Genomic DNA, 19,548 nt, shown 5'->3' with positions numbered 1-19,548 from the left:
TAACTCTCAGGTCAAAGGTCACACTCCGTCCCAGAGAAGTCAGGATAGGAACTCAATCAAGGCAGGTGCTGATGCAGACGCCACAGTGAGCTGGCTTGCTCTCCATGACTTCTCAGCCTGCTTTCTCATATAGCACCTAGGACTACCTGCCCAGGCATGGCACCACCCACAGCAATCTGGGCCCTCCCACACCAATCATCGATCAAGAAAATGCACCACAGTACAGTCTGATGGGGGAATTTTCTCAAGGTTCCGTCTTCCCAAATGATTCTTCTTTATGTCAAGTTGCCATAAAACTAACCATCATGATAACTTACAAAGAAAAAAAAGCCAAGGCGATATCTCCTTGAATATATTTAAAAACCTGAAGTAGTTTTTAAACAGAAAATCAAATTATCTAAAATTTTAGGTTTTCTTCTAGGTCCTGATCCTATTTTTGTATCTTTTTATTATAGTTAATATAAATAAATAAATAAATAGCCATCAACTATTATAAAATGGCATTTAATACTTGCCCAGTACTGACTGTATACCCATCATCCCTATCTAGTTTTGAAGTATTTATCACTCTGAAAGGAAACCCTGTGCATGGGTTCCAGCATACAGATAGAACACATTCTGTTTACCCGTTATCCTTTCTGTACATAGATTCCAACATACAGATAGAACACACTATGTTTGTCTGTTTCCCTTCCTCTACATAGATTCCAGCATACAGATAGAATACATTCTGTTTACCTGTTTTCCTTCCTGTACATAGATTCCAGCATACAGATAGAATACATTCTGTTTACCTGTTTTCCTTCCTGTACATAGATTCCAGCATACAGATAGAATACATTCTGTTTGCCTGTTTTCCTTCCTCTACATAGATTCCAGCATACAGATAGAATACATTCTGTTTACCTGTTTTCCTTCCTCTACATAGATTCCAGCATACAGATAGAATACATTCTGTTTACCTGTTTTCCTTCCTCTACATAGATTCCAGCATACAGACAAAGCACACTCTCTTTGCCTGTTGCCCTTTCACAGATATTTGGGTCACTTTCACCTTTTGGATATTGTGAATATCAGTGCTTATATAAAGCATTTGTGTACAAGAAACTGTTTATTCTTATAAAGAATTTGAGTCTCTTAATATGCTTAAATCAATACGTAAAAATATAGTGTACATATTATGAGGTGTCATATAATTCTGTGATGTGTGTATGTCATTTGAATTTTGGTTATTCACCTTAGAGCAGGATTCCTGGGTAATGGTGATTCTATGTTTAACTATTTCAGGAACTGCGAGACTACTTCCAGGGTAACTCAGCAGTTAACATTCTTCTACCCTCGATAACATTTCCTGATTATTCTGGATAGCACCAGTGTAGTGTGTAGTGGCTTCTTACAGTGATTTTTGATTTGGGTTTTCTAATGACTGGTGGTGTGAGCATCTTTTTATGCATCTGCTAGTCATGGGGAGATGTCTGTTTGTACTCTTTGGCCTTTTAAAAAATAGGTTGTCTTTTGTTGCTGAATTCTTTAAATATTTTGGATACTGAGCAGAAACAACTCTGTAAATATTTTATTCTATTGAGTTTTTTTGGTAATTTCCTTTTATTTTAATTTAATGTTTTAGAATTTTTTATTTTTAGATATGTATATCTGTGTGTGGGTTTGTGCATCTGAGTGTGGTGCTCAGAGAGGCCAGAAGAGGGCATCAGATCCTCCAGAGCTGGAGTTACAGGTGCTTATGAGTACCCTGAAGTAGGTGCTGGGAACTGAACTTGAATCCTAGAAGAGCAGTATACATGTTCTTAATTGCAGAGTCATCTCTCCAGATACTTTCTATTCTCTCTCTCTCTCTCTCTTTCTCTCTCTCTCTCTCTCTCTCTCTCTCTCTCTCTCTCTCTCTCTCTCTCTCTCTCTCTCTCTGTCTCTCTCTCTCCCAGTCTTGGAGTTCACTGTATAGACCAGGCTGACCTCGAACTCACAGAGACCCACCTGCCTTTGCCTCCTGAATACTGGGATTAAAGGTGTGTGCCTTTACTGCCCGGCCAATTTTTATTTTTAAAGTCCAGTCTTTGTATTTTTCTTTTGTGCTGTTGTCATATCTAACAAACTTGGCTGTATCCAAGGCCATAAGTATTTACCCCTTGTTTTCCTTTTGGAATTTTATATTTTGTCTCTTATATTTAAGTCATTGATCATGTTTCAGTTGCTTTTTGGATGTAACATGAAGTAAGTCCACACACCCTCTCTTTGCATGTTTGACATCTAGTTTCTCCCAGTACAAGTTGCTGAAGTTTTTTCTTTTTTTGAGTGGTCTTGGTAGCCTTGTGAAAAATCATTTGAACATGGTTTATACCTATACTTTTGTTCTTCCTTGACTTTGCTGTCTGTCCTTATGCCAATGTTTTGGTGAAGTAGAATATGAGTTCTCTAGCATTCTCTTTTTTTTCCAGACTGTTTTGGTGGTTTTGGTTCCCTTCATTACCATGTGAGTTTTAGGATCATTTTTTCTTCTATTTTCACATAATAGCCTGCTGGAATTTTGATAAGATTATTGAATTCATCGGTAATTTGGGGAACATTGCATTTTTTTCTCTCTTTCACACACACACACACACACACACACACACACACACACACACACACACGCACGTTTCAGTAATCAACCTCCCAGTTCATGAATCTGGAATGCATCTCCATGTATTTATTCTTTAATATCTTTCTGTAATATTATGTTTAAGTGTTGTATCTTCTTGGTTTAATCTATTCCTTATTATAAAAAGGGCTTTCTGAGTTTCCATTTTGTATGATGCATTCTTAGTATTTAGTTAGAAATATAATATATTTTGTATTATGCCGATACTGTGCCCTTCATCTCTGCTGAATTTGTTTCTTGGCATTAGTTTGCTAACTAATGCTTTTGTTTTTAAAGGTGTGTGTGTGTGTGTGTGTGAGAGAGAGAGAGAGAGACAGAGACAGAGACAGAGACAGAGAGACAGAGACAGAGAGACAGAGACAGAGACGGGGGGGGGAGGGAGAGCGCATATGTTCTGTATGGCACACGTGCGCAGGTGTCCATGGGGGTTGGAAGGGCATGTCAGATCCCCTGGAGCAGACGTTTCAGGCGTTATGAGATGCTTGACATGAGTGCTGGAAACTAACTCTTGCCATTTGCTTTTGACTCCTGAGCCATCTCTCCAGCCCTTAACTAATGATTTCTGTGCTGCTTTAGATTTTTCTTTTTCTCTTTGGAACATAGGATCTTGATGTACAGCTCAGGCTGGTCCTCCAATATGTCACCACACTTGGCATCTATTTTTAAAAAACACAAAAATTCCTGGTCACCATGAACATTCCCTTTTGTCACCCACGTATTAGGCATGCTCATACCGAGATGTCTTCCTGTGTCACTGAACATAGGCCCCAATTGCGTTTACTCCAGTCACAGCAGTACGCAGCACTCTTGTATGGGGATCGTATGTCTTATGAAAGAGTTTTTATAGGTTGTTTCTAGTTTATTTGGTAAGTATGTATCTGATAACTGTGAGATTTCTTTTTCTTTTCTGTTTTGAGACAAGATTTCACTGTGTAGCCCTGGCTGTCTGGAGCTTACTACATAGACCAAATTGGCTTTAAAATAACTACGAAGAACCATAGTTACAGATCTCTGTGACAGTGGAAAATCCGGAAGACTGTATTTTCTATTTTGCTGTCTTTCAATCTCCTGTTGTGACCTGCCTTCTGTCAGGGTGGTTGAGCCCCAGGCTGTGTGGAAGGCTGGAGTGGGCAGTATTTGGTGACTTTCACTTGTCCTGCTTTGTTTTACCTTCTTGTTTCTTCCCTGGGGTGTCAGTGATTCAGACAGCTCTGGGTACCCTTTCCCCACTTCTGGGGTGGCTTCCCTTTCAGCTGCTCTGATATAGGGTTAAGTCCTATCAGCCTTAATGTTTCTACAGTTTCTTGTCTGTGGATCCAGCCATCTGAAAATGGAAAATATTTTGGGAAAAAGGCATCTGTATTGAAAATGTAAAGATGCTTTCCTTGACATTTTTGCATATATCATGCAATATTATCACAGTTATGTGGCATTTACATGTTAGATATTCTGCATAATCTAGAGAAGATGTGACGTATATGTGAGGCTGTGCATAGGTTATATGCAAACACTGTCATTTTGTAAGGGTTTTGAGCACCCACGGATTGGTATGTATAGGAAGTCAACAACTTCCCCTGTGGTGCGGAGGGCTTACTGTTTATGAGTAACACAGATTTCTAGTAAAGGCTTTCAGCACCTCCCCTGCCCAGGTATAATTTCTAGTCACCTAATTGATGGCACCTAGAAAACTCTGAGAACAAGAACTTAGTGTATGGGGAAAACGAGACTGAGGTCAACCCAGACTAGTGTGTTGGTATGCCAGCCCGTTTATGCTTGGGCTATTGACTCTCAGGAAAGGGCATCACAGGGAAAGAAAGAGAATGAATGCAGAGATCATCTTTGGGAACAGAGATTTTGCTGCTTCAGAGCAGGCCACTGTTGGTTGACTTAGAGCTCTCTGCGTCATAAAATAGAGCTCTTCAGGGCTTCCCTCATGTCTTTAGCATTCTCTATAGAGCAGACTGAAGTCATCTAGCCTGGAAAGGGGCAGCCCTCCCCGGGTTCCTGTTCTTTCTGTAGATGGCGCTGTAATGTGCTTGTTTCAGGAATGCTGTAGTGAGCTGCCTCAGCAGGGCCTGTTCTGATCCTTGCCTGCCCTGGGATGTGTGTGAGGTCACCTGGGTGAATGACCCGCTTTGCATCCTCTGGGCTCTTTTAGGAGCTTTGTGATCCATAGCTCGCTTACCCTCATAGAATTAGGTATTGTAGGAGGAGACTGCTCGTTTGTCTCCTGGCCGCTCAGACCCGAATAATCACACAGACACTATATTAACACTGTTTGGCTTATTACCTCTTATTTATTACTCCTTATTAAGTAACTCTTACATCTTAAATGAACCCATTTCTATTAATCTGTATATCACCACGAGGGGCTGTGGCCTGCTGGTAAAGTTTCTGGGGCGTCTGTCTCCTTTGGCAGCTACATGGTGTCCCTCTGACTGTGTCTACTTTCTCCCTACATCTTTGTTTGAATTTCCTGCCTGGCTTTACTATAGTAAGCCTTTGGCTGAAACAGTTTCTTTAATAACCAATGGTAATAAAACATATTCATAGCATACAGAAGAGAATCCCACATCAGTTAGGCTTCTGGATTTCATTGGAATTCAAGCCTACGTTTGTTTGGTTCCTGGGCCCAGAAACTGAGTTTATTTCAACAGTTCACTCTAAACTCAGGAGCTCGACTCTTGGGCCTCGGGAACTCTTGGGTGCTGTTTCCTGGAACACTAAATAATGTAGGGGGGAAAATGTGTTCTCTCACTGAATAAGAACTTTCTAGGGTTCTTTTCAATTTTATTTTCATTGTTATGTATATAGGTGTTTTGCCTGCATGTTTATCTGTACACCATGTGTATGCAGTGCCCAAGGACCAGAAGAGGGGTCACATCCCCCAAACTGTAGTTATAGATGGAGCCATAATGTGGATACTGGGAAATGAACCCATGTTTTTGGAAGAGCAGCCAGTACTCATAATCACTGAACAATCACTTCAGCTTTTGAGGTACTTTTGAATGGGCTCTCTTTAGCAATCCACAAATAACAGCAAAATAAACAAACAAATCCCACACGACTCAAATAAAGAACACTAAAATGACGGTTGCCTCCCTCTGTTGATGAAGATGCTGCATTTCAGAGGTTGAGGCACCTCGAGTCATGCAGTGGAGCTGTGGTTTCAGCCAAGGTCCTTGACCCTCAGCCCATGTTCTTTTCCTTGCCTTGTCACATTGAACGAGCAGGCATTAGTCATAGTGAACGTGTCAGCAGCTGGCCTTCTTGCCCCAGCTGTAGTCGTCATTACCTTTCTTCTTCCCGTTAGCCTGGTTGACTCATCCCTAGTCCATCACTTCTCTGCCCACTGCACACTGTTTGACTTGGTAGAAACCTACTGCCTTAGCCTTGCTTCTTTCCTTAGACTGCTTCTTGGTCTTTGCACAGGCTGGGCGGTTATACTGAGATAACAATAAGGGTAAAAAGTTTGATACAAAGTGCTACATCTGGTGTCCCACCTTCTCATTACAATATCTCATGACAGCTCTTGATACTACTGGTCCTTGCTACATGGCACCTCTTCAATAGTATTACAGTGACAGTTACATTTAATATGAACTAACACCACCCCTGGAAAAAGGTGTCACTGTGTTCCCTTGGTTTGTAGAGACACAAGAAGGCTGGCATTATTCTTTCTAAAGCAGGAGGCCCTGGTGGTGTGTAAATATGCCATCCTATCTTTTGAGGCAATCCAGTGAGACTGATATCATATTGTATATGTCTGATACTTGGATTCAGGGATTTTTTCTGAATATGAGAGATGGCTTTAAAGTAAGAAAAGCCAGGACTGGAAGGTGGCTCAGTGGTTAAGAGCATACACTGCTTTTTCAGAGTATCAGAGTTTAGCTCCCAGCACCCACATTAGGTGACTCAAAACTGCCTATAACTCTGACTCTGCTTCATGGGATCCAATGTCTTCTGACTTCTTATATTCTGTCTGTCTGTCTGTCTGTCTGTCTGTCTCTCTCTCTCTCTCTCTCTCTCTCTCTCACACACACACACACACACACACACAAACAGATTTGAACGAATAAAAAAATAAGGGGCTGGAGAGATGACTCTGCAGGTAAGAGCCCTGACTCTTCTTCCAGAGGACCTGAGTTCTATTCCCAGCACCCACATGGCAGCTCAGAACCACCTGTAATTCTGGTTCCAGAGTATCTGCCACCTCTTCCAGCCTCTGTGGGCATTGCATGTATGTGATACAAAGACATACAGTTAGGCGTAATACCCATGAATATAAACTAAAAATAAAATGAAGGAAAAATGATAAAAAGTAGGAAAAACAGCCTTCAGCTGTGTCGCTAATATCAGGCTGCTTGGCGTCGAGCAGCAATGCTAATATCAAGATGCTGGTCACTGTTCTGCTCTGCCCCGGGAGTTGCTTCAGTCTTGGGAGAGCATATGCTATGAATGAGCAAGCTTGGTCAGTGAAGCTCAGATAGAAAAGGGGAGAGGAGCAAAGCCAGCTTCTCACTGTTCATCTCCTGACCTCCAGTTACAGCTCTGTCAGCTTTGTAGGCCTAGAGGAGCCTAGCCACTGCTCATGCCGGGGCACTTTGCGCTAGAAGCTCTTGAGAGGAAGGTGTGTTTCCGTTAGTTAGGGACACAGAAGTCTTCTTACAGGTCACTACAGATAGCAGGTGGCCATGTGTGCAGTACCTCGTGCCAGCAGCAGGCAGTTCTGGTTTCTCACTGCTGCTTCGCTTGGAGAACAGAGCAGAACAATATACTTATTTATACTTGTATCAACTTGTGTTTTCTTATCAACATTGAGAAATCAATTTGCTCTTTGTGGACTTCGTTGTATCAATAGATTTTAATCTAATCTCATGTTTGGTTCCTTTGTTTCAGCGTCTGAGTTTCTGTCTTGTCACTGGCCGCTTTGGACCTGTGTAGCTGTCCTCATACTGGCCCTGACCCTAGGTAGATTGATACTTGAAGCCTGAGTATGCTTCCCCATCCCCACCCCAGACCTTGAGCCCAAGGTTATGAATCCTTGTTTATATGACTATTTTTAGCTGGTTTTTAAATCTAGTACCATGACCTTGCCTAGAATCTCATTCCTGGCATTCATCTGCCCAGACCTTGGGGTTTTGAAGCACGGAAACATGGCACATAGATAGAACTCACTAAAGCGTGTATCTGTTTGATAAGAGAAGTTACCAGGTCTTGGGTCCATAATTTTCAAGTGTCTTTTGTTGATTTTCTCTGTGTGGTAATCACTCCGTGTGACCCAGAACGCGACTGCATAGTTTTCATTGGATGTTCACTGTGTAGTTTACTGACCGTAGCAAATCGAATAGTCTTTTACACTGTAGTTTTGCTGGTTTTAGTTTTCAGATTCAAATGTCTATGGTGTGCAGAATGTAACTTAACTCTGAAAGAAGATATGAACGTGTCTGCTGGGGAGACTGTGTCTTAGGGCATAGCTGTACTAGTAAAGGGATGGAGGCTGCAGGTCCTCTGGGTGTACGGAGACGCTAGTGGCTTGTGCTGCAGTGTGTGCTGTCAGTGGCAGTGCTTTGTTGTTGTGACGGCTCAGATGTGCTCAGTACCTCCTAGGAAGCGTTCAGAGCTCTTTATCTTTCCACTCAGTCACATACAAAATAGGAATTTCTATTGAACTGGCTTCACCTGTGAGGAGACTGGGCTTGTTGGCAGGGATTCTCTCACCACTGCCCCATGGTAAGAACTCGCCTTCCTCCACGTATAGAAACTCTTTAGCTTTCCACTCTCTGACCTCCAACTTCCATTACCTGCCCACTTCTCTCATAGATGTGTGTTCTGCCTTCTTGACTGCTTGAAGCCCTTCAGAGAGGATGCTGCTTTGCTTTTTTTGTCTAGGAACATGTAGCTACTATTATTATTTAAGCTCCAGTCTCTCCCCCAAGATAGACTTTTTCTGTTCCTTTATGTAGCTGCTATTGTTTAAGTGAGTTAGAGAATAGAATGATCTAGTATTCTGGGGAGAGAACTCCTTTGGAAACTGTCTCCAAAGCTCCCAGCATGGATTAGGTTTCCATAATTTTAGTTTGTTTGTTTGCTTTTTGAGACAGGGTTTCTCTGTGCAACCATGGCTGTTCTGGAACTCACTCTGTAGACCACGCTGGTTCACCTGCCTCTGCCTCCCGAGTGCTGGGATTAAAGGCCTGTGTCTCCACTGCCCGGTTTACGTTTCCATCCTTTGTGCTCCTCAAATGTTCTACACTATTTGACGTTAGTTCTTAACATATTGATTGTAACTTCTAGTTTTAGCATTACAGCGGATGCGAGTTCAGAGTCTTGTCTCCTATGTTAGCATATGGCCCAGTCTCTTCTTAGATTTGTAAATTTGAAAGTCATCATGGAAGCTCCCTTATAGGGTGTTTCAGGTGAACCTCCTTTTATTAAATTGCTTATGTAGAAATTATTTGTTCAGGACCACTCTGCTTACTTCAGAAGAGAGAGCAATGTCTTATATTGTATTTTGACTGGAAATTGTCCCACCTATCTTCCCCCTTCCCCCCGCTTTACTGTCAGGGTTATTAGGTGTCCTCACACTGTGATTTTTTGGGGGGGGGTCTTCCTGAGATCTCTGCTGTAGTCAGTTCATGAAACTTTCATCTCCAAGTCTTAGTAAAACGCCAGTTTCCAGAATCTTCACCCTGAGTAAAACGCCAGTTTCCAGAATCTTCACCCTGGCCCCTTACCTGTGGGATAACCTGGAGAGGAGGGCACCTTCAGCTGTGTGATCTGTCAGTTTATCCCTGCATGCATTCCCCCGAATCCAGCCACTTCCTACCCACTGCAGACCGTGTCTAGGTTTCCTTGCATCCGTCCCCCAGAAAAGCAAGAGTAAGCTTAGTACATCTCAGAACTGGTCGCATACTTAAGGGCAGGAGGCCACTGTGTGGGTTCTGAGAGGGCAGGGGAAGGACGCGTCTATGGCTCACGCCACTGCTGCTGTCTTGACTAGAGTATTGCACTACGGTTTTGAAGATGTTGCTGTTGTAGACGACTGCTGAAGGACTGGGTCTGTAGGCCAGGAGACTGAAGTCCCCTTACAGACACAATTTATGTCTTCTTCCTAGACTGTGAGTGACAGTTCTCTCTGAGTGCCTTATAATAAACTCTTTCCGGCTGCAGGGGCATTTATTGGAGGCTGTGACAGGACATGTTTGAGCCGGGTGGCTCTGCATTTCAGTGACCACTTGAGACTCTGGCTTCTTATCTCAGGCAGATGGCAGTTTTTAATTTGTGGCTGTGTGGGGTTAATTGGAGCTAATAATTCTTTGACTCACTGAAGAGTTGTGTTATTTTCCATGATTGGCAGACTTCTCTGTTGTCAGGCTTTCTAAAAGTAAGGTCCTATCTGTGTGAGTGGCCATGGTTTGGTTAGAATGGCCAGAGTCCTTAAGTCATAGAATCCACTGCAGCTGGTACGAGTAGGGGTATTCATTAGCATCTGGAAATTATACTTTTTTTTTTTTAAAGCTAAACACCTGTTCATGGCTTTGGCATAGATGGAAGCAGTGTGGTCAGGGGAGGTGCTCAACAAATACAGAAGTGTTCTGGACAGGAGGCCATGTCTGCTGCTGCTTGCCATTAACTTAGAAACCAGACTTCAGGAACTCGGGGACCTTCACTGAGTAGCTGCAGGAAAACCTGTAGAGTGTTTGTTGTTGGAGTTGTGTGGCTTTCAAATGAGAGTGTATCATTCTGTTACCCATAGTGCACAGGTGTACTTGCTTGATGAAAACTGCTTTGCATATGATACTTTGGCTGCAAAGAAATAGCTTCTAGCGTGTAAGAAAATATAGTAGAACCTGGTGCTGTATGAGCTAGTCTACCCTGTCTGCGTAGCCTGCCAAGTGATTGACCATCAAAGATATGCCTCACTTGCCAGTAGATGCTTGACTTGAATCCAGTGCAAATGATACACTTGGGGATTATCCAGCAGGAATTTTAGAGGGTAGATATGATAGGTTTAAAAGTAGATTCAGTCCATTCGGTCTGAGGATTCGGTAGAGGTCAGAACTAGTGACTGGCTGCTCTGCTTCTCTGATCTTTTAGCATTTACCCCTATATCTGGCATGGGGTTTTCTTATTAAAGCCAATTAGAATTTGTGCTACACCAGGGGACCAAGTAATGTTTAGATTTCCCAATGGTGGATTTTGCCTCCTTTGTTGAAGTTTGTACTTTGTAGGCTGTGTTTGCACAATATCCATCCATATATTTACATACTCATTTATGTTATGTCCTTACTGTGAACAGGAAATGTGGTCTGCCCCATACTGTATCAGCACCTAATAATACAAAATAGTATAAGCCAGTTTAACCTGGAAGCTCTCAGACTTGGTGTGCAATGATTTCCAGCAGAAATGTGCATTGAAATCATCTTGTAAAGTTATAAAAGCCTAGCATTTTGAATTTAGCTGTTTAGGTGAAGTATCTGGCATACTTAACTTACCATCATTGGGCTCTCAAATGAAGAAGACAATGCAAGTTCGGGGACTTGCAGGTGACAGTTTTGAAGTATTCTTTCTTAGTAAAGACCCACAGTGGCTAAGAAGTCACTGTTTTAGTTTGTTGCTATTGAAAATAGTTTTGGTTTAAATTGGCAGGGGTTAGTTCCTGTTTTTTTTTTCATTTGTTTTAAGGATTTTTTAAAAAGTATGTGTTTCTTCCTCCCCACCCCCACAGGGGCCGAATTACCAGGACAAGTGATCTCCATGGCAGCATCTACTCTTGCAAACTTGGCCATCTCCATCACGGGGTACGAATCAGGCACTGAAGACCAGCCCTCCACTCGGCCCGCAGGTGATGACGTCAGGAGGTGCTCAGACGCATTCTAGAAAATGAGATAGAAGGAGGCAGTAGAGTGAAGAGCAGCCTGGCAGCACGGAGTGGACCTCAGGCTTGCTGGTGCTCCTCAGCTCCGCTCCCATTCCTGTTTTACAGTGTGATCCCTCCCTTTTTGTTTGTTTGTTTTTGTTCTCATGCTTCTGATTGTTTGCCTTTTTGGGTTTCCTATCTTGGTTCTTTCCCTTGCCTCTTGAAAACATGCTTTTCTTATGTCTCGCACTCACACGGCTCTTCTTCTCTTAGTGTCCCATTTACCGTCCATAGTTCCACCCCAACTCTGTGCTCTCCTTATCTAGGTTTTTTATTTTGTGCTCCTTCTCCAGCAGTCAGTTCTACCTTGTTTAGTTTTGTACTGTTTTTTATGCGTTTCCTTCACTTCCCAACTCCCTGTCTACAGTGGGGTGTTTTTCCTTTCCACATTTTATGCATTCATTTTTTTTTAAGCTTCCCTGGTATTCTTTCTCTTGTCTCAAAGTAAGAGTACAATTTGAATGCCTTATACGGTATCTATTTACTGGCTTCCCAGAGCAGGCCCTCTGGTTGCTTTGTAGGGCCTGGCTTCTGTTAGCTCTAGCTGGTAGATTCATACCAGGTTTAGAGCTGTATCATTCCATACTTTGACAGAGTTCAGAAGTGTGTAAGTCTGTTCCAGTTTGTGCTGAGATGCCTATTAGTGCCACGGGTAATTAGAGGTGGAGAATATTACAGCAAACTTTTTTTTTTTTTGCTTTTTAGTGCATATGGTTAGTATATGTGTGTAGTGAATGCATGTGTGTGTAGAGGCCAGAGTTCGAGGTCAGTATTTTCCTCAGTCACTCTAACTTTTGAGGTGAGGTCTTTCATGGTACCTGGAGCTTACCCATTGACTTGCTTTGCTTGTCAGCAAGCTCCAGAGATGTCCCTGTCCCTACTTTTCCAGTGCCTGGGATTGCAGACACACACTGTAGCCCTTTTTCGTAGGTGCCAAATACTTTACCAGCTGAACAATCCTTCAGTTCACCCAATATAGCAAGGTATTTTTGAAGAGCTAAGTTCTTGTGTTAAGGAAGGTAGGATTTAGGAAAAAGCCAACCAGAGTAGTAGAAACACATATTGTTCTGTACATGTGAAACCATGTTTCCAAATCAGAGAAGGATGATACTTAGGTAGTAGAGTTACTGTTCTTCACTTTTAGCCTTGACCAGTGAGCACAGACACACGCAGGCAAAACATCCATACAAATACAATAAAAATGAATCTCAAAAATATTTAATTCATATAGAGTAAAATTTAGAACATTTGCTATCTCCCAGAAAATCTGATTTCCCTAGATCCAAACCCTGCTGATGGGACAGTTTCCACAGATTAGTTTTAGTTCAAATATTCTGTCTCTTGAACCCAATGTGATCCTGCTACAGATGCCAGTGCAGTATATTTTATATTGCTCTTGTCTCAGTGTGTGACTTTATGTTTTTGTGTTTTTTTAGAACCCACAGACAAGGGAGAGCCCCCCCCAGCATTGTCTGCTTCTTCTTCATCGTCCTCCCGTTCCTCACCCTCTTCTCCTTCACCTACTTTGGGCAGACAGAGGCCTGAGATGGGGACGTTTCTCAGAAAGAAGAAAACGAGTGACATTTACTTTGTGTCTCTTGTGTGGGCCATCATTGCTGTCCAGCTCTGGCTGAACCTATGGATTGTGCAGCTGCTGCCCGTACCTGTTGCAGGTTGTTATTTGGTTAAGTATGTTTTATCTTGTTGCCACAGGCTTTTTTTCTCCTTTCTTTCTATGGGATTTTAATATTTGACATAATTTTATAGACATCTTAAAATAGTTGTATGTTTGTACTTAGGTCATGAGAAAAATATTTTTATTTCATGTATATGAGTGCTTGCCTGCCTATGTGTGCCTGTAGAGGCCCAAAAAGGGTATTAGATCCTCTGGAACTTGAGTAAGACACATGTGCCCCTGTCCTCTGCAAGAGCCCTAGAGAATTCCAGGACAGCCAGGGATACATAGAGAGATCCTGTTTCAAAACCTATAAAAACAAAGCAAAAAACCCAAAAACCTAATGAAAGAATTTTTGAACTGTTATGTCATTCTGAGTGTTTGACTTTTCTGTTGCTGCGACACAACACCATGACCAAGGCACTGTACAAAAGAGAACATTAGTTAGAGGCTCATCATCGTTCCAGAGGATGAGTCCATGACCTGCATGGTGAGGAGCATGGCAGCAGGCAGGCAGAAGTGGAACTGGAGTAGTGGCTGAGAGCTTACGTGCTGAGAGAACAGCTATGAGGCTGAGAGAGACAGGCAGGCACACACAACACACAGTGTACAATCTGGGAGTGGCATGGACTTTTAAAGCATTAACTCATATTGCTTGTGTCTACTTCCTCCAATAAGGCTACACCTCTTAATCCTTCCCAAACAGTTCTACTAACGGGGGATCAAACATTCAAATCTATAAGCATATGGGATCCATTCTCATTCAAACCACCACACTGACCCTGCAAATTACAAGGTTGGGCTTAAGAATATTGGTCCCAGGAGTTAGAGATATTATAGTAGAAAGAAACAATTACATAGGTCCACCCTCATTGATGAGCACCCCTTCTGGCCTCTTCCTAGTTGGCTTTAACAATTTGCTTCTCTGCTGCATAGAGAGGTTGCACAGAGCAGCATCATGTGAAGAAACAGGAGCACAGTTGAAAAAACAGTGTACAAAGCCCCTGGGGAAGAGTAGCTGTAATAGCCAAGGAAGTCAGTAAATGTCAGGACCCAGTTTTCCTTTAGAGATATTATAATAGAAAGAAACAATTACATAGGTCCACCCTCATTGATGAGCACCCCTTCTGGCCTCTTCCTAGTTGGCTTTAACAGTTTGCTTCTCTGCTGCATAGAGAGGTTGCACAGAGCAGCATCATGTGAAGAAACAGGAGCACAGTTGAAAAAACAGTGTACAAAGCCCCTGGGGAAGAGTAGCTGTAATAGCCAAGGAAGTCAGTAAATGTCAGGACCCAGTTTTCCTTAGGAAAAGGGAAGCTATGAAGGCCATTGTAGTTGATGATGTTTGTAGGCTAGACAGTGGACCCTGACTGACCCTGGGATTCAGCTCCAAAAAGAAGCTGATGTTTAGCTAGTGGGGCTTACCTGAAAGTGTACCTGGTGTGGTGTGTTGAATAGGAATGGCCCCCATAGATTTGTGTGTTTGAATGCTTGACTCAAAGAAAGTGGCACTATAAGGAGGTGTGGCCTTGTGGAAGTGAGTGTGGCATTGTTGGAGGAAGTGTGTCAGTGGGGGCAGGCTTTGAGGTCTCAGAAGCTCTTGCCACATCTTGTGAGTCTCAGCCTCTTCCTGTGGCCTGTGTATTGAGTTAAAGAACTCTCAGCTTCTTCTCCAGCACCTTGCCTACACACCACCATGATGGTAATGAACTAAACCTCTGAAACTGTAAGCCATCCCCAATTAAATGGTTTCCTTTATAAGAGTTGCCGTGGTCATGGTGTCTTTTCACAGCGGAAACCCCATCTAAGACACCTGGCTAGTTCCTTCTGTTTAAAATGCCTGTGATCCTCCTCTTTCCTTTTCTGCATGATCTTGTGTTAGTACTAGTTTTGCTATTTAGAATGGAAACTAAGGAACTTTTTCATATTCTGCTTTGAAATCTGTGCCCTTTGTGTTTGTATCTTCTCTGTAGTCTGGATAATTAAAAAGCTGGTGATTCACTTCGGAGTGGTGGGCTTCCTGGAGAAACGCTGCCGCGTGTGGTGGCAGATTGTCGAGTGCTTCCTGAAGGAGCGGCAGGAGGCGTTAGCACCATGGCCTATTATCGGGCTTGGAAAGTTCTTACTAAAAGTTGATAGCAAGGTATTGTATGATTGGCCGCTTCAGTGGATTTTATGTGTTCCATGGCTTGAAATGATCCATTTCATAACATGTTAGTTGATAATGTACTTCATATCTAATTCTCCATGAAACTTTAAAGCTTAGAATTATGGTTCATATGAGATAGGGTGCATTTAAATACAACTGTAGTTGTTTTTCTTGTTAAAGGAGAGAGCATCTAGATTGACTTCTTGCTAAGAGTGAAACCCAGAGAGAAGTGACTTGTTTAAGTCTAGGTAATGAGATGGTGGCTCAGAGCCGGGATATTTTGGAGTGATTCTTGTTTGTCAGACACTGTGCTGAGTTACAGGACAGCTTAACCAGTCCTGGACCCCCAGAAACAGAAGCTCGACTTACTGCCCAGATTGGTGATTTCCGAGAACTTCGTAAACTGGCTAAAGGACAGGAAATCTAAGTCCACACTCCACCTTCGGCTCCCACTTTGGTTATTTACTAGCCCTGTGACCTTGGACAGATGGCTTAACTTCTCTGTGCCTTGATTTCATTGTTAATGAAATGGGTACAGTAACACCTCACAATGTGGCTGTTTGCTGAGTTAATATAAGCAAGATCTTATGTGTCTGGTGTATTCAGCTATGACCACAGTTTGTATAGAGAATCATTCGTGTGACAAGGTGGGAGCACGGAGTGAGAATGCCCTTGGTTGCCCAGGGGTAGGAAAGGGGAGCTTTGGGGAAGTCAGCAGAGCCGACTGAGCATAGGCAGGCATTATAGGTAGAGGGACTGGCTGTGCAGAGGCTCTGCACAGGAGAGGCTGTGGCTGCACAGGTGTTACAGGAACGCTTGTGGTTGTCATTCCACCATCCTGACTGGAAAGCAGCATTGTGTTAAGCCCTGTGATGCACTGTTCCTTCCTCTCCTTTCCCAACAGCCTCCTCCCTGCTCTTAGAGACTCTCTCTCCTGCTGTTGTTGCATTCTCTAATGATATCCCACTGTTCTTATCTTCTCTTACCTCCCCTGTCCTCCAGCTCTGGCACTGGCTAAATAAGAAGGTAATAAACACGTGGGTGTGGTTTTCACTACTGGATTTTATACCCTGCCCCACCCCTCAGCATCTCCTTTCTCATTCTGTGTTTCTGTCCACATGTCAAACTAAGATTTGTTTTTAAAATTCTAACTATAAGCTATGGAAGGTCATGAAATATGTATTCTGCCATAGAGTCATTTTCTGAAATTTCTACAAACTCTTAGATATGAATGGGCCTCTTTTTTTCATTTACTAAGTTATGTCTCATAGCATTTCTGTCCATAGAATTGATTTCTTTGCCTTTCCTCATTAATGGGGTAACTCTGGTCTCTTTCTCTTTTTTCTCGAGTCTTGCTCTGTAGTCTAGCCTGGCTTCTATCTTCCTGCCTCAGTCTCCTGAGTGCATTGTGGACATCTACCACCAAACCTAGCTGTAGGTTCCTTTGGTTTGTGACACACATTAAGCTATGGTTATGGTAGAGGAAGAAAACTCTATATTTTTCTATAAATGGCACAGGAACTTTTAAAAACTGACAAATCTGTAAAACACTTGTTGAATTTGTCTTTTTTTTTTTAAAGAGAAATTGACAAAACTTGGGCTTTTATTTTGATAAATCACAACTTGGGGAGGAAAGGATCTATTTCAGCTTGCATGTCTCAATAATAGTCCATCATGGAGAAATACTGCTTCCTGGCTTGTTCTTCCTGGCTTGCTCAGCTTGCTTATTTATACAACTCAAGACCACCTGCCCAGGGGTGGCACTGCCCACAGTGGGCTGGGCCCTCCTACATCAATTATAAATCAAGAAAATGTTCCATAGGCTTCCCATAAACAAGTCTGGGTGGGACATTTTCTTAATTGAGGTTCCCTCTTCTCAAATGACTCTAGCCTGTGTCAAGGTGACAAAAATTAACTGTGAATCCAGTATCCCAGAAACAGATTTTCCTCCCTTCCCCTCCTGTCCGCTCCCCTCCCCTCCCTCCATTCTTCCCTCCATCCTTCCTTCCCTCCCTCCCTCCCTCCTTGCCTCTTTCCCTCCCTTCCTTCCTTCCTTCCTTCCTTCCTTCCTTTCTTTCTTTCTTTCTTTCTTTCTTTCTTTCTTTCTTTCTTTCTTTCTTTCTTTCTTTCTTTCTTTCTTTCTTTCAAGAATCCTGAAGCCATGGCCTCTAACATCTAACTTTCTGTTTCATTAGTCCTGAAGTTGTCTGTAGGAACTGCTCTCCATGATTTGGTATGGCACTGTGGTAGGCACATTTCATATAAATTCCTAATGCTGGGCTACTTACATGAGGAATGCTGTGCCTCTGACATTAGTCACGACAGAGCAGTATTTGACTGGCTTTCAAATCCTTAGGACCAGTTTGCAAGAGGTGGCATCATGTATGTGCTTTCTGTTTAAATACAAGGCTTAGTTAGGTTCAGTAAAAATACTGTAACAGACCTTAAAGATGGGGAATTACACCAAAGCTACATTTTTTCAGTTCTTGTTTACTTACTCATATTTATTAATTTATTCAGTATTTGTTTTTGTGGTGCTGTGGGTCAAATTCAGACCTTGAGCATGGCAAGCTGTCATACACTACTAGAGCCAAATCTCTGGACTTTTAAATATGGAGATTAGAATTTGCTTCCCCAACCCCATTGAAGTGAAGAAATGGGGACACTTGACAATACCTAAACTTTTAAAACTGCATTGCAAGTAAGCAATGTGTAAACTATATTATAAACTTCATTCTATATCTACATGGTTGTCTAGTCCTTCGTTTCCTATAAGCCTAGTTAGTGTCAGGACATGAGTATAATCCTATCTGTCTGTCTGTCTATCTATCTATCATCTATCTATATTTATCTAGATATCTAGTTAGAATATATATAGAGAGTACAACATAAATTTTATTATCTTTAATCAAAATCAAGTGATTATGTATGTTTCCCTAGTTGGTGTGTATTGAAATGAATTTTCCTCAAGATAAGGTAGAAAGAAGAATTAAATTCATTGTTTTATTTGATCAACCCTCAATAGACTAAATGAGTTAGAAACCCAATTTATAAACCTAATATATCGCTGAAAAACAGAGTTAGTTTTAAGATTCCTAAGGGAGCAAGTAACTGCTGTCTTTCATTTTGTGTAGTGTGGTCAGAGCATTGGTGTATAGTTGGGATGCAGTCTGCATGTCTGTGTGTGTTCTAGAGAAATGCACAAGGATATTTTTTTTCCCTTCGGTTTTTCGAGACAAGGTTTCTCTGTGTAACAGTCTTGGCTGTCCTGGAACTTGCTGGCCTCAAACTTACAGAGATCACCTTCCTCTGCCTCTTGAATGCTGGGATTAAAGGCGTGTGCTACCATGCTTCTGATATTTGTTAATAACTTGATAAAGCCAGTTGTGTTAGAAGTTTTAGAGTAGGACTAGTGCAATTAAGTTTTTAAAATGCATCTTTTTATATCTGAAATATTTAGCACACCATATTAAAATAGTTCCTCTTCTTTTAAAAACAAAACCTTAAAGGTTACTAATTGGTCATTGCCTAGAAAGACTGGAGCAATTCATAGAGACCATGTGTGTTCCACAGCCCAGCAGTAATGGTCACAGTTTGTTTGGCTTTGCTCTCTGTGAGCATGGGGAAGATCAGCTCCTAGCATTCTTATAGAGACCCCGTCTTCCTCTGTCTGTTTCTCTTTGCTCTTGTTCACTCATGCACTCAGCAGTTTCTTCTTTTCCTCTGTCCAAATTTACTGTCCTGATTGCTTGCTCGTTTGAAATGTGTATGAGTGTTTTACCCATTACATTTGTACGTATGTATGTATGTGTGTATTGCACTGTGTATATGTATGTGTACATGCATGCCTGGTGCACTGGGAGCCAGAAGAGAGCATCACATCCTCTGGAAGTGGAGTTAAAGACAGTTGAGCTGCCATGTTGGTGCTGGGAACTGAACAGGGACCTCTGCAAAGCACCCTTCAGTGTGTGGCAGGTCGGAAAGAACAAGAGTTTCCAAAGTCTTAAGCAAGTACTTTGTACTAATTTCTGACAGAGATGGAACTGGGAAGATCTACTCTAGCTTGAAACTATGAAGTCTGATTTTTGTAATTCTGGTGGGCATATTTGTGGAATCCTGTGGTTTGTATGCTACTGATACCTGAT

The 19,548-nt window shown here is 42.2% G+C and overlaps 1 protein-coding gene across 3 annotated transcripts in view; it reads left to right on the top strand.

Moving 5' to 3' along the window:
* Tmem245 (transmembrane protein 245) overlaps positions 1-19,548 on the top strand; it is an 83,285-nt gene that overhangs the window by 12,507 nt on the left and 51,230 nt on the right. For all 3 annotated transcript variants that reach the window (XM_038347164.2, XM_038347162.2, XM_038347161.2), the window contains exons 4-6: positions 11,388-11,504; positions 13,016-13,252; positions 15,228-15,397. In XM_038347164.2, coding sequence (XP_038203092.1) covers positions 11,388-11,504; positions 13,016-13,252; positions 15,228-15,397 — 524 coding nt within the window. The remainder of the gene's footprint in view (positions 1-11,387; positions 11,505-13,015; positions 13,253-15,227; positions 15,398-19,548) is intronic.

Source organism: Arvicola amphibius, chromosome 11 (genome assembly GCF_903992535.2).
Source record: "Arvicola amphibius chromosome 11, mArvAmp1.2, whole genome shotgun sequence".
Taxonomy (NCBI): domain Eukaryota; kingdom Metazoa; phylum Chordata; class Mammalia; order Rodentia; family Cricetidae; genus Arvicola; species Arvicola amphibius.
The sequence above is the reverse complement of the archived record's forward strand: the minus strand, read 5'-3'. Positions and strand labels throughout refer to the sequence as shown.